Source organism: Ursus arctos, unplaced genomic scaffold (genome assembly GCF_023065955.2).
Source record: "Ursus arctos isolate Adak ecotype North America unplaced genomic scaffold, UrsArc2.0 scaffold_16, whole genome shotgun sequence".
Classification (NCBI taxonomy): domain Eukaryota; kingdom Metazoa; phylum Chordata; class Mammalia; order Carnivora; family Ursidae; genus Ursus; species Ursus arctos.
In genome coordinates, this window is record NW_026622830.1 from 49176572 (window position 1) to 49199356 (window position 22785).

General features: G+C 47.7%; 1 protein-coding gene across 1 annotated transcript in view; it reads right to left on the bottom strand.

Annotated features, from left to right (window-relative positions):
- Window positions 1-22785, bottom strand: part of LOC125281397 (dual oxidase 1-like) — a 385354-nt gene that overhangs the window by 275641 nt on the left and 86928 nt on the right. The window contains 5 exon segments of the mRNA XM_057313035.1: window positions 4520-4573; window positions 9411-9531; window positions 11062-11136; window positions 12312-12415; window positions 22368-22640. Of these exon segments, the coding sequence (XP_057169018.1) occupies window positions 4520-4573; window positions 9411-9531; window positions 11062-11136; window positions 12312-12415; window positions 22368-22518 (505 nt within the window). The 5' untranslated portion in view covers window positions 22519-22640.

Genomic DNA, 22785 nt, shown 5'->3' on the forward strand with positions numbered 1-22785 from the left:
GGGTATTATGATCTGTGATGGGGCTGTGATTTCATGAGGATGAGACAATGTAGAAAGGCAGCACAGCACAGGGACGGAGAGAGAGAGAGAGCATGAGAGCTGGTGTCTGGTGGCTGGTATCAACTCATGCTAGAAGACACATGTACCTGGGAAAGTTACTTAACCCCTTTGTCCCTGGTTCCCTGTTCTGCGGCATGAGGCCTATTTACTAGTATTCCCTTACGAAGCTTAATATAAGACAGTCCAGACATCACCTGGAGAAAATGACCGGTGCTGCGTAAGTGCTGTGTAAGTGTTCCAGCATTAACTGTCTGCAAGAATAAGCAAGGAATACAGGAGTGGCTGCCTCCGGAGAGGAAACTCGAACGGATACAGGGCAGGGGAGGGTGCAAGGTGACATTTCAGCCCTCACATGGGCATGATGCTTTACAGCTCATGGAGAGTATCTGTCATCATTTCCTGTCATCCCCCATCATCCTCATGGGTTATGCAGGGTAGGTGCTGTGACCCCTGTTTTGTGATTCATGGCTCTAAATTGTAGAGATTTTAAATGACGCCTGGAGTCACAAGGCTGATGACAGATCTGAGATAGGAAAGTAGTTGTTTCCTTGGGGACAGAGATCCCTGAACAACCCCCACCGCCTTCCCTGAGTCCTCCAGATCATGTGCTGGACTTCTGAACCAAGGGCTACCCTCCCTCCATTCCCCAAATTTTCCTGCCCCAAAGTTGCTGCCAGGACATAGAAGGTGCTGGAGCCAAGAGAAGGGCACATGCCTCCACCCAAACATTTCAATCTCTGACCCAAAAGCTATGATATTTTCCTGAAAGGAAGTCCCTTTAACAGGTCAGGGGGAAAATCCCTCCTCCTCCCACATCATCACACATCAGCTGCCTCAAGGCAGACCGACGGTGTGACCAGTGCTCTGCTTGACTCCTATGTGGCCCAGAGCCCAGGATTTTCCAAGCCAACTTGCACATATAACTCCTCTCTAATGAATCAGCTTGGCCTTCAAGAACCAACCCTGGATGAACCACTAGCTAATGAGGAAAGTGACCTGATGGACTGGTGCTTTGCTGGTTTAATAGATGAAGCTGACATGTCCTCCACTCTCTTCTGACCACTGATCTGAGCAATAGCCTGAGCAGGCAGAGCCTACACTCTGAGTGTGCACTTCCCGCTCCCCAAACTCTGAAGTCTCTGTAGACTCCTCACCCTTCTCTAGACCTTGCAGTTGCAGGGAGAGAGTTTCTTCCCTCTGCCACCAAATGTTCATTCCACCAACCCAATGGCATTGTCCCTTCTCACCACTGTCCCAGGCAGCACCCAAACACCCAGTAATCCTGTTCACATCAACCAATGGAAATCACTCCATGAAATCCCAGTTTCATTCCTTTATAAAAACTCTGTGGATTTATAGACCGCTGATGTTTGGTTTTGGATCTTGACATCTACATTCAGAAGAGTTAACCTGTGATTTCCCTTTACTGTGATGTCTATTGCTAGGTGGCATCCAAATTCTCCTGATCTGATGAAAGCAGTGTAGGTGTGTTCCCTCTGCATATGTTCTCTGGAAGAGGATGTCGGAGAGTGGCATCACTTCTAAAACACTTTGTAGAAATCAGAGGAAACGATCTGTGCCTGAGTTTGTTTTGTAGAAAAAAATAGTTTTACGTTTGTTTTTTAATTGATGTTTACTTTACATATTGTAAAGTCCCCGAATCTTAAATGTCTAGCTTTATGGTTTCCTGTAATATAAATGCATCTGTTGCCAACACCAATGTGACACACAGAGCATCTCCAGGACCCTGGCAGCCTCCTATAGAAGGACTTAAGAATAATATCTAACTTATTAGGTTACATGAATAAAATCATCTACTCCATGTATAGTCTAGGCACAACGATTACACATAATTAGCTCAGAAAGAGTGTGGCAGCGTCCTTGGAAGGTAGTTATGTTGCCTGTATGTACTATTACCACCACCCTGTCTCCGCTTTTGTGGCCGCATGCATCAGCGGTCACCCCAGTGTTTGGTTGGTTTTCCTGCGGTGCCAACAAGGAAGTTAGGGAAGCAACGGAGAACATGTGCACTCGTTTGCTTTACCATTTTCATCCCAAGTGCCCTGCACTCACATTTCCTCTTCCTGTTCTTCTTTGCCCCAATTTGCTTTGTCTTTTCCTTCTTTTGAGTCCATTACAAAAAAATTTGTTCACAGCTGAAAGGAAGACAAGAATCAGGCATAACCAGAGCCACCCAGGGCAGGTAACCATTAAGTGGAGGATGCTGAGAGCAGATCCAGAATTCCCGGGGCCCCTCCAGCAGGGACCCTTCCGACTCCCAGCCCAGCTCCTGGCTGGGGCCATTCAGGGCTGCGCAGCAGGAGTCCGTGGTACAGACCCAGCGTAAGGGGCCAGAGCAACACTAAGAATGTGAATGAGGTAGGCTGCAGGAGGTTTGATAGACATTGATCCAAGGACCTTAAGTGCCTGTATGAGACCACATACTACAGGATGAGAATTATAAAGAGGGAATGGGGGAAGAGCTACAAAGAGGAGCTTATAGATAGCAAAAACAAAGTGAAAAGAGATGAAAGAGGAAATAAATTGCATGCACAGTTTTGCTCCCTGCATGTAATCCTGTGCATGGATAATTGTAGGAGTGGGGAGGAGGAAGCCTTGGGAAAGGACGGGGACAGTCAGGGTTGGGGTGAGAACTTGGACCCACTGCTCCTGGCAGGATAAAGGCCGACCTGGGGATGACTCTGTCTTCACCTCTGCAATGAGGGAATGGGTCTCTGTGATCTGCAACATATTTTTTCCAGCCTTCAAATTTCATAACTGTGACCATGAATGAACTCCTGTGTCATCTTGTCCTTACAAGAAGGCAGTCACTATCCGCATGCATTTCTGTGTGTGATGTTGCCTTCCTCAGTACTCATGACTCAGTACTCCCCTTCCACTGCTCTCCACTATTTAGTGTTCATCGTCCTTCTCCGTGTCAGCCTCTACCAGCCATGTTATTTTAAAATATGGGGACACCGGAGGAATGATCATGGGTACACTGCCACCCTCCCTCATCAATCAATTGATCAATTAACCAATCCATCCAAACCCAGGGGGCACCTGTAATGGGACTGGGGTTTTGTTGGGCCCTATGGGACAGAATGGCAATGAGTTCCACATACTACCTGTCCTGTGCCTGGGGTAATTGCAGTTACTTGAAGATCGTTCTCAAAAAATCCCATAGGTTTCCTAGCCCCCTAGAGAGCATGAACATGAAATCAGAAGTAAGCTAACTTGTCTAAATTCCCTTAGTCTATACGTGGGGCAACAGGGGCTCTACAGCTGATGCGATCACATAAACAGACACTACCTGCCACAGTTTGCCCTGAACCTTGGAAGGACTGGGAGGGTGGGCTTTGGGCAGGCCTGGGGTAGGCATGACCAAGGTGTGGGGGGCAGGGCCAATGTGTGGCTGAGGCAGTGGGTTCTGAGAGGAGCACTGACTCCCTGCCCTGCTGCCCAGAGAGAGGTCGTGTCCTGTGGCCAATGCCAGGTGACCAGGTCAGCAGGGCTGTAAAAGCGGGTGTGTGAAATAGGCCCAGCAGCTCCTCATACAGTCCTCTAGAATCCCTGCCGGCCATGGAGGGTCTCCAGGGCAGCTGCACATGGGCCTCTTTCAGATGGAAGCACATTCACAGTTCAGACTTGGGTGAGGTATGGAGGCTGGGATGAGCTAAAGCACATTGGAGCATATGCATAATTGCAGAGGAAAGGTTCTTCAACTCACCTAGCTATGGAAGTGGCCTTTAAGGAGGAGCAAACAGGACAGGAACATAATGTTACTAGTCCTGTACGTTAAAAGGGAGAGAGTTGACCTCTCATCTACCTCCTGGCTCATGCTAGAACTTTGTATCCAGATTCAAGTGTCTGTTGGGTCGCACCAGATTACATCCATCAAGGTTAATAACAAGAAAGATACCAAAATCCCAAGAGGTGCTAATGAAACAGAACCTAAGCTTTGACATCTGGCAGTGGGAAAGAGAAGGAAGTACAGGTTTCAGGGGAAAGAATTTTTTTTTAAAAGATTTTATTTATTTATTCGACAGAGATAGAGACAGCCAGCGAGAGAGGGAACACAAGCAGGGGGAGTGGGAGAGGAAGAAGCAGGCTCATAGCGGAGCAGCCTGATGTGGGGCTCGATCCCATAACGCCGGGATCACGCCCTGAGCCGAAGGCAGACGCTTAACCGCTGTGCCACCCAGGCGCCCCCATGGGAAAGAATTTTTAAATAGGAAAGCAAAAATGATTGCAAACACAGCACACCTGATGCCTATGGACTCCATTCCTCTTACTAATATGTCATTAAAATATGAAATGAACAAATTAGACTTGTACATATATTTCCCTACCCCTTCTGCTTTCTTATCCACCTTCCTCAGTCTCCAGAGCAGCAGGTGCAACCCAACTGTACCCGGAACCCTCTTGCATTGCTTCCTACCTGAGTGTTGTTCCCTACCTGGAGAGTCATCCTCCTCACTGCTGGAATCTTGAATGCTCTCCACAAGAAAATCTATAGAAACACAAATATGATATATAGAAACACATCAATTAGAGGGGCTCACCCTTTCCTCCTCCTCTAGTTGAGGCTGTGTGGGTCATACGGCATCAACCTGATATTTCCTGTGGGTTCTCAGAAGTTCTCTATACTTGGTGGAGTCAGAGCCCTTCAACAAGAATTGATCACAGTTACAAACCTTCGAATGAGACAGAGATGCTGAATGAATCAGCTTTCACACTCTCAGTTCTACAGGCACATTGCAGCTCATACCTCCAAACTTACCACCGGAGATTCAAATCAGTATGCGCACATTTGAAATGTGGCTAGTGTGACTGAGCAATGTGGTGTTATTTTAATTCGCTGAATGTTGGTGTAAAATTAATTATAAGCAGACACATGTGGCTAGAGGCTAGCACCCTGGAGAGCACAGTTCTAGAATCCAAAGATGAAAAAGAGGTCACTTGCCCTCCGCTGGTTGTTTCTTGGTTGTAGTTTGCTGGCCTGATCTGATCATTCATGTATAGGCATTTCTGGGCTCGTGCACACATGACGGGCACAACTTAAGACTCTGGGACACTAAACAGGAAGGTCAACCACCAGGTCCTAGAGGAAGCGACCTACAGAAATCCCAATGTCACTGCATAGAAACAAACAAACAAACCCTAAAATATATATGGAACCACAAAGGACCCCTAATAACCAAAACAATCTTGAGAATGAAGAACAAAGATGGAGTCCCCACACTTCCTGACTTTAAAGCATATTACAAAGCTACGGTAATCCAACAGAATGGTACTAGCATAAAAACAGGCCGGTAGACCAGTGGAACAGAGCAGAGAGCCCCCAAATAAACTCACACGTACATACATAAATGATCTTTGACAAGGGTGCCAAGATTGCACAATGGGGAAAGTAAAGGAGGCACGGAGTGAACACTGACACTCCCTAACCCAGCTGTTTAGGAGATTTGCAACAAGGGTGATGGGCACCAAGCTAAAAGCCAAGTTTTACTTTAAATTCCTATTTGCCACTGTATCTTGGGTATGGACTTACAGGATTTGAGCATTTCTCATGGTATGGTGATGTCATAAATTACATTAAATTATCTCCCTGATTCTTAACTGCTCTGGGCCATATACAAGCAATGACGTCAGCTATGACAGCTGTTGGCCTGCACTGTCCTACATGGGGCCTCTTAGCTCTCAGAATCAGTGGACTGACCAGGAGCATGTGGACTTTCTATGTGAGTTTCACTCTAATGACTATGCCAGAGCTGGCTGTTAAATCCATCTACAGTTGTTCTGGGTTATGTGACCATTGAGGCCACCTTATAACGTGGTCAGTGTTTGGGACATGTGTACACTTCAGTACTTTGGGAGTGTACACGGATGCTGAAACCCCCCTGCTCTGTGACTAACGATCCCGTAGCTGAGTGATAAGTGCAGATCAGTAGCACAGAGCATCAGCAACGGGGATACAGGCCTAGGTCCACACTTTGACTTTCCTCCTTAGGAGGTCAAGACCTGGGACAGTCTTTTCTGCTCTATCTCCATCTGAGGAAGGGAATATTCAACAAACTTCCAGGCACAGTTGTGGTGATGGAGGAATTCGGGATTGTATGTGAAGTGTTCAGTGGTGAGGAGATTATTTTGCAAAGTTGACACTTGCATTGTTCTGTGTAAGTGGGAAATACCTCCTGAGGAAACACACACATACTCAATACACTCACATTTACATTGACACCACATAGACACCCCTTAGCCCTCACACATAAACCACACAACCTAAATGACCTAGTTGTTCTGGGGCCTGTAGAACATGGTCATAGTTCTTTACTGGACAGTTGGTTTCTCCCACTACACACTCAACCTTCATTCCTAGCAAGAACCCAGAATCAGGGTGGCTCTCCAGACCAAAGCAGACAAGAAAGCCCCACCTTTTTCATCACGTAGATTATTTCTCAATGAGTGATTATAAAAAAATGGAATGCTTTTATTTCCTGCTGAATTCATCTGCAATTAAAAAAATGCAAAACACTATGAGGATGGCATCACCCTAAACACTGCTGGTACAAGTCTTTTGTTCTCTCTAAGAAACCTGATGGGAACCAGTGGTTGAGTCAGGGGCCCCAAAACAAAGAAATGAAGCAAGGTTTCTATTTCGGACGAAGTCAAGCTTACCTGGGGGAGAGATGGGACCCCTTTCTCTGCCTTGTCACTGGAAAGGTCCTCCAATGGGCACTCCAGGGGGTCTGGGGGACATGGAGTAACTGTCAGGACACCGATGGTGCTGCTCAGAAATTACTCAGGGAGCTCTGATTGATGTGGACATGGGGCAAGAGGGTATGGATGTGATTAAGAGGCAAGGTGAGCTGCTGATGTCCCATCCTCCTTGGTGTATGAATGAAAGCAAAAGAGAGGAGCAGGAAGGGAGTGAAAAACAGAGCTTTTGGCTTTCTAGCTAAGTGGAATCTAATTTATGTGAAATAATCCATCTAAACAGGGTAAACACTCAAAGATACAGACATAATGAAGAGAAGGGCCACATGCACCCCAATGTTCATAGCAGCAATGTCCACAATAGCTAAATCGTGGAAGGAGCCGAGATGCCCTTCAACAGATGACTGGATTAAGCAGATGTCCATATATACAATGGAATACTACTCAGCTATCAAAAAGAATGATTTCTCAACATTTGCTGCAACATGGACAGCACTGAAGGAGATAATGCTAAGGGAAATAAGTCAAGCAGAGAAAGACAATTATCATATGGTTTCTCTCATCTATGGAACATAAGAACTAGGAAGATTGGTAGGAGAAGAAAGGGATAAAGAAAGGGGGTAAACAGAAGGGGGAATGAAGCATGAGAGACTATGGACTCTGAGAAACAAGTTGAGGGCTTCAGAGGGGAGGGGGTTGGGGGAATGGGATAGACCGGTGATGGGTAAAAGGAGGGCACGTATTGCATGGTGCACTGGGTGTTATACGCAACTAATGAGTCATCAGACTTTACATCAGAAACCAGGGATGTACTGTATGGTGACTAACATAATAAAAAAAAAAAAAAACATTAAAAAAAGTAATTATTGATAAGACTGTATTTATTGCCATTTGATTACTCTGGTCATCTCTTTGGTGGCATTTCCTTGATGAAACCCCCTGAATCCTCCCCTCTCATTCATCATCTTTCAAAGCTCCTGACTGGAGAAGTTCATACACCCCATGACATAATCTAAGCACAAGACTGCTGAAAAGAGCAGAGCTATCTCAGGGTCTCCAGGATCTAAGGAGTCAACCTCAGTTAGCAATTTCGGACAAGCCAGTGTAAGCGTGTGAACTGAGACCGGATGTGTAAACTGGTGAATGTTTGAGACCATGAACTTCAGAACAACATGGACTTAAAATCACCTTGACCTGCAAGGAGAGAGGGGTTTTTCTGGTCAAGGATATGGACAATTATCCTGTCACAAGAGAACCAGTCCCTGATCCATCAGGTCCGAGCCAGGGAAAAGTGGCTACCATGTATCTGACCAAGATGCGGGGGCCTTGAGGGAATTTCTGCCTTAAAAAGAACTGCGTAAGGAAATGCAGGAATGCTGAAAATCCTAGCTCATAGGTCAGCATAGATGTGAATAAACCAGGCTTAGCTGTGGCCTTAAAGTACACCTCCCGTCTTTTTCCCATACACAAAACAAGCAGGAATAGGAATCCAGAGATCATTGACAAGGATCCCAGAAGGATTCCAGTCTCAGTAAATGGTGAACCTGGAGCCCTTAGAGGGAGACTGAGGATGGCAAGTCCTGCCTGCCCTCAGACTATTTGCAAATTACCTTCCTCTGGCTTTGTCCCTTCCACATGCAGGATTTGATCTCTTTACATGTTTTTCCCCACTTAGTGCTGGTGCAATTCCAGAGATTGAACTAGAAAACTACAAGTTCTCGATACTGGGTCAAAACAAAAACAAAACAAGAACACCACGTCAACAAAGGAAGCAGGAAATAGTCCACCTTCCTTTATAGTGGAAAAAAGCGGCTCCTGTCCTGGACAGGAAGCAGTTCTGGGGAGTGTGACTCTTAAAGACTCCCACTTTCAGTGGTTGTTGCTATTTCTGTGGAAGTACCTTCAACCTCTAAATCTCAGGAGTTCTGAGGGGCTGCCTTTGCTGTTTGCCCAAATTTATTGTACTGAAATGAACCTGTCCTCTGAGTAAAGGGGATTTGGGGGTACCCTCCAGTAGCTAGGGAGGAGGACTGGCTCTTCTCCTTCCTCCCACATACAATAGCTGATGACGCTTTAAGATTCCTTAGTTCAGGAATGAATATGAGAGTCTATATCTTCTACGTTACTGTAGGAAGTAAAAGAACAAACCACACTCTCGGGCTCTAAAAGAAAAAAGGGCTTTAATATAATAATATTTGAATTTACCACTTACTATTTAAGAGAATAAATATTGCCCCCCGTCAAATAACTAAATAGATGGGAGGAAGGGATGTGGAGCACATGGGGCGGATGCACCGCAAATCCCCAGCTGCTGAGGAATCCCTGCAGGGCCACTGGACACTTGCTCAGCCCTGAGGTTGACTGCGGCCAGTTCTTCTCCTTCTTGAGTGCTACTGACCAGCTAGGACCGGGACTCCAGCTGGCAGGACAGGGTGTAGCTAAGGACAGAGGGACACCTGTGAGTTGCCCAGGAGCTTCCATTTAAGAGTCCCTGCCAGTGCTTGCCCACAGCTGGAGTCAGGCGCCCCGGCAACAAGGCCTGAGGCTGCCCAGGGAAGGAGGATCCCAGGAGTGGCCAGCAGAAAGAGTCCACCCCGAACCTCACCGACCCAGCTCCTGATGGGCCTCACCTCTCACCTCACTGAGAGACTCCATAGCCTGGAACCAGGCCCAAAAAGGATCCTCGGGCTCTAGGGTGTAATTCTTGGCAGCCACCTGGAGCAGCATGATGTCCGTCATGACTTGGTATTCCTGAGCAGAGAGAGAAGCACAGGATGTATAGGGAGCCTGGGGCGGGGGGGGGGGGGGTAGCTGCAGGGCCTGGTGAGGGTTGAGCAATGGGAGAGGGGAACTGTCCCGGGTCCTGGCACACATGGCCACCCTCCTGCCTGCAGATTCATCCAATCCCAACCTGTTCTCAGAGGTGAGTATAAATAGCCCTTCCTACGGGAAGCTATCCTTGATGGCATTCCTCTATCCCCACTTACTAACTAGATGGGTCTTCCACTTCTTTATTATCAAACTATCCCAGTAAACGTGAGACGGAGGGGATGGAGCCAAGCAATGTTCTTCCCAGGGACATCTCTGAGGCCTACTCCCTACCCTTTCCTACAGGAAGTGACACACAACCTTATTCTTTTTCTGGTGGTTGATCTCACATCTTTGGAAAGCAGAGAGCCAAAGTCCATCAGAAGGAGCCCCCTGGTTATTACTAGCACCTTACACCCACACCTTCTAATGCTGCGCTAAGGCCAAGACACATTTGTGGGCTCTGCAAACACTGATAATGGGACTGGGATCTAGGCAAGGCTCTGGGGTCCAGAGAAAGGACACGGGGCAGATGGACTGGCTACAGATCGGGACCCTGTAGCACTACCCTCTCGGAAGACAGTAGGGGAGGCCGAAGCCTCAGGCAGGAAGGGGCTGCTGCGGCTACTGAGGTGCTTGCTGATGTGGAGGGTCCTGACTTCATTCTCCCCCCACGGGCAACCTCACCAGGGGAGGCTGAGGTCCAGTCAGACAGACTTCACGCAGCTTTGCCTTCAGGAAGCTCTGCTGCTTCACCAGTCTTCGGCACCGGGAGCCGTGTCCTAAGTGCAGCGTCCCTTCACTTATCACTGAGATGGGCAAGAGACCCCAGCTCACAAGGGCAACTGTGAGGCTGTCATGAGGGGAGGTTTGCCGAGTCCTGAGAGCTCAGGGCTCAGTACAGGGGCGCTCTGCTCCCAAACCTCCGGATTCTGGTCCCTCCCCCACAATCCTCAGGCTCACCCACCTCCAGATAGTCCTCCATTGCAATATCCAGCATCACCAATTCAGTGAGGAAAGTGCCAAGTTAGGGGACAACACCCTGTGTCATGAGCGGTAGGGTTGGGATGAGTCCCTGCTCTCTGATGCCCATGGGGACCCTCCCCTGAAAATGCTGCAGCCTCCTGGCCCACCCCAGTTTCCCACATGGAGCAGCCTAGGACCCTTAGCAGTCTCCCCTCAATTCCCTTTCCCCTCACCCTCCAAGTACATCATACTCTTTCTAATCACCTCCAGGGCCTGCTTTTAGAAAATCACAGGGTATATAGTCCTGGGCTCCTCCCCATCCCGAAACACATTCTGGATCCAGCTTTCTAGACCCTCCTGCTGGTCACTTTGAAACAAGAATTTTAGAAGCAACAGGAAGTGGAGCTGGAGTTGAAGTCCCAACTGTACTGATTTGGAGGCTTCCAGCCCTCAGGGAGAAGCCCCTCTCCTCTGACTTTGGAGGCCCTGGGCCTCAGGCACACTCACGTTCTTCTGCAGCCTCTTCTTCTGGGCTCTCTGGAGGGCCATCACCAGGGTGGCAGATTTATTAGATGGTTGCTCCTGTAGGGCCAAGGACAAGATCCTTGAGACCGTAACACCCTCAGTCCACTTGCCCCCACCATCTTTTAATTCAGACCCTAGACATCTGACTTAAGTCCGCTGATAACTGATAAACATTATCCTTAAGCATGCCATGAGTGATTCTAGAAAAATCTCAGCTCCAACATTCTCCATGTGTGACCCTGAGCTTGCAGCCTGGCCTCCCTGAGCCTGTTTTCTCATCAGGAAAAGTGAGAATTCTACCTACCTCCCATCGTCTCCTGAGGACTCAGTATCGTATTACTATCATTATTGTTGTGGCCCTCAACCCATCCCAACCCCTTCACTGAGCAGAGCCCCGTCCTCTGGGCTTTCAAGGTTTGTACAGGTGTCCATCTGGACTAGCTGTTAACATAGAGAGACAGGGTGTCTAGGCTAGCGAATCTGGTTGAGCAGCACCTGGTTGTTCCACCCCCAATGGAATCTTCACCCCAGCCTGTCATCACATTCATGCCAAAGGCTTCCCCTCTCCAAGGAATGCTTCAGGCCATTCCCTATTTCATCCATGCAGGACCCTGTTCCCTCACACCCTTCTTCTCTTTCCAGACCTGCACCTTCCATGCTACCTTGATGACTAGTTTCCTGCTCTGTGGGTTGTCTTCAGTGCCCAGCTTTTTAAAGTTTTGAAAGCACTTCCTGAATAGAGGGAAAGGAGGCAGGACGATTGGAGGACTAATGTGGCAGGATTGAGTGCAAGTCCCTTTTATTTGAGAACCCCAAAGTGTCAAATTGCCTGGATAACAGTTTTCTCTGGGTTCCTCTGAGCACTAAGGTCTTTGTAGGACATGGGAGAGAGCTCTGATGTAGGTCATCCTATGACTCCATTCCCATATTAATTGAGCAGCTCTGTTTTGGTCAATTTTGGTTTCAATTGGGCAGAGTTTAGTGGTTGTAAACACATGAAAATATTTATTCAGCTCAGCCTTGTGGGGGAACATTTAGGAAAACTGATTTCTAAAGCAGGAGACATGGTGGCCTATTCTCCAGGGAGGCTGAGAGACCCGCCTGCCAGCCCAGGTCCTGTAGTCAGGGATTGCTGCTTCCCAGGAGGTCCAAGCTGGCTGAGGGGGAAGAGGACAGGCCTCTGGGAGATCCCTCATCCATCCTGGTCCGTCCATGCAGAGAGACCGTCTCACCTGGAAACGTTCTCCCATGTCTTCTTGGGGTGGTATATTGAGACAGTCTGCAGAGCCGAGACGATGGCATTCAGGGAGTAGTAGTTCTGCAGGATTTGACAGGCCTGGGGAGGGAAGAGAATGAGCTGTCACGTGGGTAGTGGAGGCTGATTTTCTCTAGAGCTTCAGTCACCCTCAGTTTAAATCACTCCTGGATGAAGCAGATGTCCAGGGACCTGCCGAAGGGCACATATAAGGCCCAAAGAGTCCCAATGCTGAGAGACAAAGGATTTTACCTCACTCCAAGGAAGAAGTCAAGGAGGAACAGAGCATCCCAACATTGGGCCATGCAAGTCACAGTCAGCCTCTGGAAGGAAGAGCCTAGGGACTGCACAGTCCCTAGGGCAAAGACCAGGGCCTTCCACCCTGAGACCTGATCAAGGGAAGAGCAGTGCCCGAGACGCAGGAGATCACCTCAGCTGGGCTTCCCGTTGCATACCTTGGCCACCTTGATCCAGTGCTCCACCACCATGGCCCTGTCCCGGGCTGTCATGCTTGGGTTGCCAAGGCAGGTAGTGATGACACACTTGGCCACACCGTTGAACTGGGCGACAGTGGCCCGGACTGTGGGTGCCAGGTGCTCACTGCCAGGCTTATTGCGCTTGGACCAGACGGAGCCCAGGCACTGATGGGGCAGCAGCTTCTTGAACAGCTCCTAGAGAACAAGGGGAGGTTTGTTCACCCAGCTATTTCACATGCAAGAGTAGTGTCCTAGATAGGGGTCACAGGTCAGAGCTAGAGCTCAGAAAGCTGAGAATGTGGCCTGAGCCTGGTTGGAGTCCCTGGATGTCACTCCATTCTTTTTCACTGAGGGGCCCAGGACAGGATGGCCCAGGAGCAAATAGAGACGAGGGAAGGAAGGAGGGCATTTGCATCCTGATCATCCTCACAAACTCCAAGCTCCACGCTGCTGTTCAAGGTGGCTCCTCCCAAGGGGGACTCTTCCCCTCCAACTATTCATCCCCCTGGTTCTACTCCCCTCTCAGATACACATTCTCACATGATAGCTACAACCACAGGTTTATCTATCTGCCCTGCACTTAAGTACACATCAGATACCTAGTAATTGATGAGGGTACTCAGCCTCCAAAACAAGTGGGTGGGCGACCCATGGACTTGACTGAACACAGAGAGCTGCCCTCCTCCACCCACGGGACCAGGGCCTGCCCATTGGTCTCTCCATTCTGGCTCATTTCTTCTCCCTAGTACCTCCGTATCAGTGCTTATCAGGGTCTCTCGCTACAGTCCGCAGCTGGACAGTGAAAGCTTGGGGCTAAGCACCTTGATGGGTTGACAGGGTTGGGAAGTGGTGGAGCTGAGATTTGGTCCCAGACCATAGGAGTCCACATCAGGGAAAGGCAGGTGTGAGGCAGCCTACAGCAGAAGAAACGCTTGTCCCTGCCCCACCCTGAGAGCCTAACTGCTCACCGTATCCATATATGTGAGTTGCTCTGTCACAAGCCTGGAAGGGAAGTCCAGGAGGTCAGGCTTCTCCTCACCCAGCTGGTTCTTTGGGGTGACACAGCAGGAACCATCTGGGGTCACAGTGGGCTCTATGTCTATTGTCAGAGCTGGAGTGAAAATTCCTGGGAAAGCTGATGGTCCAGCTGACTGCAGCTCAGCACCCGGCACACATGGAGATGATGGGAGCATGTGTTCCAGTTCTGCAACAGTTGATGGAGGGGAGGCTGGCTCTGACACTGCAGGTGATGGTCGATGCAGAGCTGGGGTTGCCTCTAGCTCCATAGAAGGCCCTTTTTCTGGCTCTGCAACTGGAAGGAGCCCTGGAGCTGGCACTGGAGCAGGTTAAAGAGAAAGGTTCATCCACATAACTGACTTTCCATGTGCCTTTCCAAAAACAGGACATATACCATGGCCTTAAGGAGGGCACGTATTGCATGGTGCACTGGGTGTTATACGCAAGTAATGAATCATGGAACTTTACATCAAAAACTTGGGATGTACTGTATGGCGACTAACATAATAAGAAAATATTAAAAAAATATATCCAATGAATTTCCAATCCATGAGCCCCATTCCAGATAGCCTTCCCAAACTGCAATCTCCCTTACCCTCTGCCTCTACAGGCTCCAGAAGTTCCCGCTGCAGCAGGAGAATGGGGGCATGGTTTTTCAGGTCCCAGTCATGGCACTTCAGATGTACAGAGCCCCCCCCCCCCCCCCGCTTTACCTCAAGTCATATGTGGAGCACAGTCAGAGGCCTGGCCTTTCATTCCACATGCTACTCCCACAGCACCGTTCTTTCTGTGTGGGTCCCAGAAGATGGCCCCAGGCCACTTCCAACCCCTCTGTAGCTGTCTTTGCAGTGGTTTGCTCATCCAGAAAACCTGAATGAGTGGTTTTTCCACTTACACTCTTCACGGCCATAGGTCTAGTCTACTCCGTCTTCCATGCAGACCAGTATCAGGGCTTAAGTTTGAGGCAGATTTGTGAGTGGTCTGCTCACCACAGCTTCTATTATTGGCCCCAGTTGTGGTCAGCAGAGGTGGATACGGAAAGGGGCAGGCAGAGCAAGATGAGACCATCAAAGGGTTGGATGTTTTAGGCACCAGCTCAGCCCAGATTGTGCTCTGCTTCCCAGAGGGCTTGAAGGCCCATCCATAGCTCTTTTTGACTCATTTGCTTCTTCAGGAAGCCCCCCAAATTCAGCCCTCCCATGGAAACCAAGAGATCTGTGAGATCTATGGCTCTGAAAGTCCCTCCCCAGCCACAACCCCTGTATCTCCCACCCTGCTCTGTGGAGGCAGCAGTCTTTCCTTCTGGACCCAAAGACCGTGTTTTTACTTGTTATAGTCCATCATAATGGTACAAACACGGGTGGATCTATTCACACCTAGAGTAGGCCATGAGGATGTCACATCTAATGAACTATGGACATGGGTGCTTATGATGTGTAGAGTGACTATCTGACCCTCTGACTAAAATTGAGACCCAGACATTGTATCTACTTTGTCGACTGAGTTATCTTAGTGACTGGAAAGTGCCTGCATTACTACATGCCTAATACATATTATTGAATGAATGACTCCTAACCAGTACTTTCCAAATACTGAGTGGACCTTGGGCGGCTCTGCCTGCCCCCAGTGACTCCCTAATCTGGTCACATAAAGGACCAGTGCCAGGACCAACTAGATGGAATCTCAGAAGTCCTTTGCAAACAGGAAAACTATGAGCTTTCCATTTGCTTTTGTAAACCCAGAAGGGCCACAGGCCTGTGAGGGTTGAGGTTGAGAGCTTCTTCACTGGAGAGCGAGAACTACTAAACATGAAGATGCCCAGCATGTTCAGCAGCCTTTTCTACAGAGCCAGGCCCCAGATAAGCCCGTGCCGTGTTTTCTCCCATGATTTCCTACAGTAACCCTATGAGATTCAGCCTCTTACCACCCCCTTTTTCAGAAGAGGAAAGTGAAGCTCAGAGAGGTACAGTGACATTCCCAAGACATACAGCTAGTAGGTGGGAGTCTCACTCCTGTGCTGTGCCTGGGGTGGGCATTCACCTGTTGAACTGCTGGCCCAGGACCTGTTGGGGTGAAGTGAACACATGGTATTATGCAGAAAATTGTGATATTTGATATGTTTATATCTGGGAAGAATGGTACCAGGGAGCGTACGAAATGCTCCACTGTGCCTTCTCTGAGCATCAGCATCGTGCAGGCCTCGTCCAGGGACAGGATTAATTCTTTTTCCCCACCAGAAAGACGGGGGGGGGGGGGGGGGAGCGCAGTGTACTCAGCTTCAACTCCATGAACCACCAGGAAGATCAGGGTCTGGCGTTCAGACCAGAGACTCCCAACGCTTCGGGAACTTGTGCAAGAAAAGGGACTTGAAGGCCCGCCCAGAAAAGGGCTCTAGGCTTAAAGGTGCAATTGGCTTTAGGGGTGAAATGATAAACCATTGTTCCCTTTAACCCATTTTGTTAGTTGAGCAACAATAGCATTTCTCTCTTTTAATAGCCTTTATTAAGAACTCTATGCCTTTAAGTCATCGGTAAACATCCCTACTGCAGACAGGAGAAAGCAGAAGCTTAGCATCTCCAACGCTGCTTGAGATCATAGACGTTGGGCCTGAGAACTGTCCAGAGCATGGAATGCATGGCATTCCTCCCATGCTGATGAGGCCTGGTCTGTTCCTGACATGGGGAGAAAGGTTCAGGGGAAACCACCCTCCTTGGCAGGCCACAGGGGAGCCAATTGTTTCTAGTGTGGGTTCTGGCCTTGCCCTGATCATCTGTGGGTCCTGAGATAGGACATGAATTTGGACCCATTCTCACCCCAGACCAGCACTGGATGTTGTTGGTGGCCTGATGCACCTGCTGCTTGTCAAAGGAGATGAAGTAGCTGAACCCTTGGAGCAGCTCATCAAAGATGTCCTGGGTGGAACTCTGAAAAGATAGAGCCAGCTACCTGGGCCAGGAGGCATCAGAGGCCTTCCACCCAATCTGTGGTTCTATGTTCTGGCAGATCTAGCAGCTAAAAAAAGTTTGTTAAGACACTTAAGTGTTCCTTGCAGCATTGCTGAAATGGCAACAGAATTGAATCATGTCAAGTTCCACCAGCCTTGAAAGGCTGAATTACTGTGGCTGACGACCTCCTTTACGGAGGTCCAAAAAGACATATAAGGACACAGCTTGTGACCTGGTGGACCTACAATGATTTGATGTACTCTGAGAAATGACGCGTTATAGAGAAACATATAGAATGACTTCATCCCACCATTCCTTTTATGTTCAATCACCCTATTTAGTGTGAGGATTTATAAGGCCTTAGACAAGTTCTCCAAGGACAGTGGAGCTGGGTTCTACACAGGATACCTGGGTGAGTAGGGAAAATAATAAAAACAGTACAAAGACACTCATGGCTTCGGGAAAAGTAAGATAAAACACAACAAAACAAAATAACCTACGCCCCTAAACTGCAAAAAAACATTAATTATATTCTCTACCATTCCCATATATGTGAAGAGTCTTCCTACCTTATCCCATAGCTGGTGGTGGAGGTGTAGATGTTGGGATTACTTTGTGGTTGGGCCTGAGGGACACTCATGTGGAAACACTATAGGAGGGCCCTAGGTCTGTCCCCATATTTGTGTGGGGGCCCTGGGTGTGGAGAACCCTCTTCCCATTCTCACCTCAGGCAGCACTGATCCTGGGTGGTCTGGTGCACCTGACACTTGTCTAGGGAGTTGGAATAGTTAAAGTCACAGACCAGCTCATCAATGATCTCCTGGGTGCAGCTCCGAAAATGCAGTGCCCCATATATATGGGGCCAAGAGACATTAGTGGCCTCACGGGACATTGCCACAAGGGGCCACCCCCATTAGAAATCGTGTTCTCCAGTTAAGGCTAAGAGAAGCAGCAGAAAAGACATCCAACAAAGAGGAAGCCAGATGAAACCCTAGGGCTCATGATTAACATACAGGTGGTTGAGCTTGGTCCCCAGCACTCAGCTTCTCATCCTGCCTCCTATGACCTGGGGTGTGAACATGAAAGATGGGCCAGGTTCCAACACCTGGCAGCTTGCTTCTGCCCAGGAAGGGCATCCTTCCTCTGCCCCCTCCTCTACACACACATACACATACACACACACACTTAGTGAGGGGCAAGAGGTGTGGGCCTGCTGAAGTAGGATCACTGTTGTTGCCTGCTCTCCAGTGGGCTGCTCTGAGCTGCCCTGTGTTACCTGTTGGTGTCTCCTGCCACATGTCCAGAGGGCTCGGAAAAGCGGGCTGAGACGACGACTACAATGATGTGAAAGTCTTTCTCTCTGGACTTTCTGGGCCAAAGCCCCTGAAAGTAGGAATACAGCAACAGAACATCTTGTTCTCTTGAACGTCTCGAGTCAAGTGAGCTGGAAAGCAGGCTTTCTTTGAATGGATGTGCCTGGTTACCAGAGTTCTAAGTTCAATTGGGGCCTATCACCAAGGAAGTGAGGTCGCTTCTTCAAGATTCCAGTACCTTGGCCTCTGCCGTCTCTTGGCAACGAACTGTTTACTTTTCTCCCCCATGTCATCTCCTTAACTGTACACTATGAGCCAAAAATGCCATAGCCACCACTCTCTGGAAATGTAACCAGGGTCTGAGGTTTCAGGAGACAGAACTGAATTCAGACCTTTTTTCTTTGTTTTCCCAGTTCTGAGTCCTAAATCATTGTGTCTCTCACATATTCCCCACTTTCCCAAGCTGCTTAGTGGGGATCAGGCTAGAATCCACTTCTTGGGACATCATCAGGTGTATGTGGATAATGTAACATGGGTGGGGTGGTCCCCTGTGTATCTGAAGCACAATTTTCAGGATGGAAGAATTACAAGAAGGGGTGGGACTTGGCATGGAGGGCCGCTCAACAGAGGCCTGGGTTCCAACAATGTAATATTGGAACACTTTCCCACTTGGCCTTGTGTAAATGTGGGCACTATGATGGGGTGGAAATGAACGAAGAAGCAGATAATGCTGTCCTCTGTAGTTAAACTGTTCAATTGTTTCCCATTATATTTAGAATGAGACCCAGTTCCTCATTTTTTTAAAATTTTTAAAAAAGATTTTATTTATTTATTTGACAGAGAGAGACGGCCAGCGAGAGAGGGAACACAAGCAGGGGGAGTGGGAGAGGAAGAAGCAGGCTCTTAGCGGAGGAGCCTGATGTGGGGCTCGATCCCATAACGCCAGGATCACGCCCTGAGCCGAAGACAGACGCTTAAGGACTGCGCTACCCAGGCGCCCCAGTTGCCTCATTTTTGTCTATGAGCGGAACAGCCTTCACAGTGGCTCCCACCGATCCAGACTTGTGGTATAGGCATCACTCTCTACCCATTAGGTGGTTAGTTACTGGCTTCTGACCAATAGGATGCAGCCAATGCGATGAAATGTGATGTCTAAGTTTCAATTGCAAAGAGTTTCTAACTTCCTAGTTACTTTTCTTGTGTTCTGCGTCTCACTCCCTTTCCCTTTTTCTTCTTGATCTCTGAACCAAAAATCGAGCACAGATATTTTGAGCTGCCATGTGTAGAAGCACACATGGCAGAGAACTTGGCCTGTGCCAAGGCCAGAAGACACACAGGAACTCAGATTCTGAGTCCAAACAGCTTCCCGAATCATGTGAGCCAACTTGGGAGAAAATCCTCTGCCAGTCTAGCCTCAGTCACTGCTGCAGCCTCTGCCACACCTTGAGCCTGGGGAACTATGCTTATTTGTGCCTGGACTCCTCACCCACAAAAACTGTGAGAAATTAAATATATACATTTTAAGATTCAGGCTACTGGGGCAAGGCAGTAACATAGGAACAATAGATAAGTAACAGTCTCCCAGGCCTCAGCACCTCTCCCTGCCTTCCTCCCTCCCCTCTGCTCTCCTCCTAGTGTCCCTCCAGCCACGGGGGCTGCCTTTTTCACCTCCTCTGGCCAAACCAGCTCTGTTAGTGAGTGTCTGCAACAGCGGTCCCTTCTTTCTGACACACCGCACACAGACTTGTGCAGGTCTAGCTCCCTTTTGTCAATCTGTTTTCAGCAATGTCACCCTCAGTGATGCCTTTCATATTTTCCTATCCAATGACTTCCCAGCCTTCCTTCATTACATACTTCAGTCGTCGTATATAGCACTTGCTCTTTTCTTTCACGTCTTTGGTTTGTGCTTTGTCCATCTCTAGACTGTGAGCCCCTAAAAGCAGGGAGCTCTTGGTATTTTCAGCTCTCCTCATGGGTCCACCAAGGTACCTGGCATAGGGGAGTGCTTAGTGTATAGTTACTGAATGAATAACTGAGAAGATCTTGGAGCCCACCTCCCCTTTTAACAAGCTAGACTGTAGGGAGAAGCGCAACTAAAAGTTTCGAGCTGTTTCTGGGCAAGGGGACAACCACAATGGCCTCTGCCTGACTCTTCCTTCTCCAGTATCTCCAGCAGAACTGATGAGGCACCATGGACAAGGAAGCACCCTGCATCACGTTCTCTGTCTCTAGTGGTACAGCCCCAGGCAGGCACACCACCAAAGAAAGGGGTGCTTTTATCTGGGTGTCCTCAAGGCAGTGGCTTTCCAGAGTCAGAGTGGCAAAGGAGCAGGATCTCCAGGCTCCAAGAGCAGAATAAGGGACCACAGAAACCTCCCTTTTCTCCTTTTTCTGTCCACTCCCATGGTGTCCTCTTTACTATTCCAGCACCCTCACCTCAGCCAGAAGAGTGATTCTGCACCCACCCTTGTATGTCCAAATGAGGACCCTGAAGGTCTAATGGAGACTGGTCTTGCCCCTGGACCCCAGAGACAGTGTTCAGTGCTCTGGCACTTTCCCAGAGAACATAAACAAATGATAAGCAGGTATGCGCAAGCCCAAAGCGCAATGACCTATCACATCAATTGGAGCAGCTGTCATAACAACGACAAGAGACAACAAATGCTGGTGAGGATGTGGAGCAAAGGAGCCTATGCGCACTGGCGCCGGCACTGTGCAAAACAGTATGGAGCGTCCTCAACACACTGAACACAGAACCACGGTATGTGCAGCAGCTCCACGTCTGGGAACATTCCATAGAAAACAAAGGAATATGTCTAAGAAATACCTGCACTTCCATGTGCAAGAAGCTTTATTTACCATAGCTGAGACAAGGAAAACATCAGTGCCCATTAGTGGTGAATGGATAAAGAAGTGTTACCTACATAATGGAATATTAATCAGCCATAAGAAAAGGAAATCCTGCTAAGTGTCATAACAGTTTTGGACTTAGAGGCATTATGCCAAGTGAAACAAGTGAGACAGAGAAAGGCAAACACTACATATGTGTAGGTATAGATATATATAGGGAGATAGATACTATATAGATGATAGATACATAGACATTTTCCCCTTTTATGTGGAATCTAAAACAAAGAAAAGAAAAGGCGGAAAACTAATTCAGAAGAACAGATCAGATTAAAGTAACAAGAAATAGAGGGGAGGGTGGGGGCAGGGATTGAGTGAATGGTGAAAAGGTACAAACTTCCAGTTTTAAGATAAATAACAGGGATTTACAGTACAACATGATGACTGCAGTTGATACCGCTCTATGGTTTGAGAGGTGTTAAGAGAGTAAATTCTGAGAGTTCTTATCACATAATAGCTTACACATACACAGTGTGTCAATTATATACAGTGATCAATTATATCAATAAAACTGGGCAAAAAATATTTTAATATTCATAATGGGCATCAGGAAAGTTGACTTGGTAAAAATAATGACACATAAGCAAAATGTAAAACAGCAGAACCCACAGTCAGTAGACTATGATATGGATAAAAAATCCAAGCCATTTGCATAAAAAATTGATTCTGATTTTTAAAATCAGTGAATTAAAGTTAAAGTAGATAAAATAGAATTTTAAATTGTGCTACATTTTTAAAAATTGATCAAGGAATAAAATGTCTTATTAAATTAACTCTGAAAATACCGTTTTGAAAAAATTTTCATGTTTTGGAAAATTCTGATTTTAAGCTTTTAAGTGGGCACAGAATGAGAACATTTTGTTGGATCAAAGTTGTCTCCAGGAAAATGGGTGAGACAAAATAGCAGCACCAAAATGGCAAGACTAAATTGTCCTGTGTTCATTTCTCTGTATTTGCAGTTTTTAAAGAAAAAATATTTTTATTGACATACAATACACATAATCAAAAATCTACCATCTACCGTCTACAAATCTACCATTTATAGGTTTATATTTCATTAAGTACATTAAGTTCATGGAATACATTTTAAATGTATTAAATGCATTAATACCCTTTCTACAACCTCCGTCTAACCCAACTTCACATCTCATTTCATCTTGTGAAACTAAAACTCTACACCATGAATCAGAAACTTACCATTACTGCCTCATTCCAGCCCTTGGCAACACCATTCTACTTTCTGTCTTTATGAATCTACTTTGGGTAGGTCCCAAAAGTGGAGTCAAAGCTTGCATTTTTATGAATGCACTTAATGTAAAAGTTCACCCATGTTGTGGAGTTTTGCAGTCCTGTAGGAAATAAGCGTGTCACTTACCTGTTCTTCCGGTCTGTCTTCTGGGGGAGGGGCCTGCTGCTTGGCTGTTCAGGCTGCTCTGCCTGGTTGGCCTTTCACCACCCCTTGTCAGGGGGTTGGGTTTAACGTGAGGAGGTTGTCTGTGTGGCTTTGTTCCCTGGCAGATTTCCATGCCTCCTTAGAGGGTCAGAGGAAATACGGCTGTGCAGAAAACTCTGGCCTAGGGCAGCAAGATCACGGTCACCTTTCTTCAATGAAACTTCCAGGTCAAAACATCTCCACTTGGAAAAAAACCTGTCAGCCAAGAATGCTTTATTTGGAAAAGCTGTCCTTCAGAAATAAAGGAGAGATAAAGACTTTTCCAAACAAAGAAAAGCTAAATGAGTTCCTCACTACTAGACCTGCCATAAGGGAAGAATTAACACCTATACTACTTAAA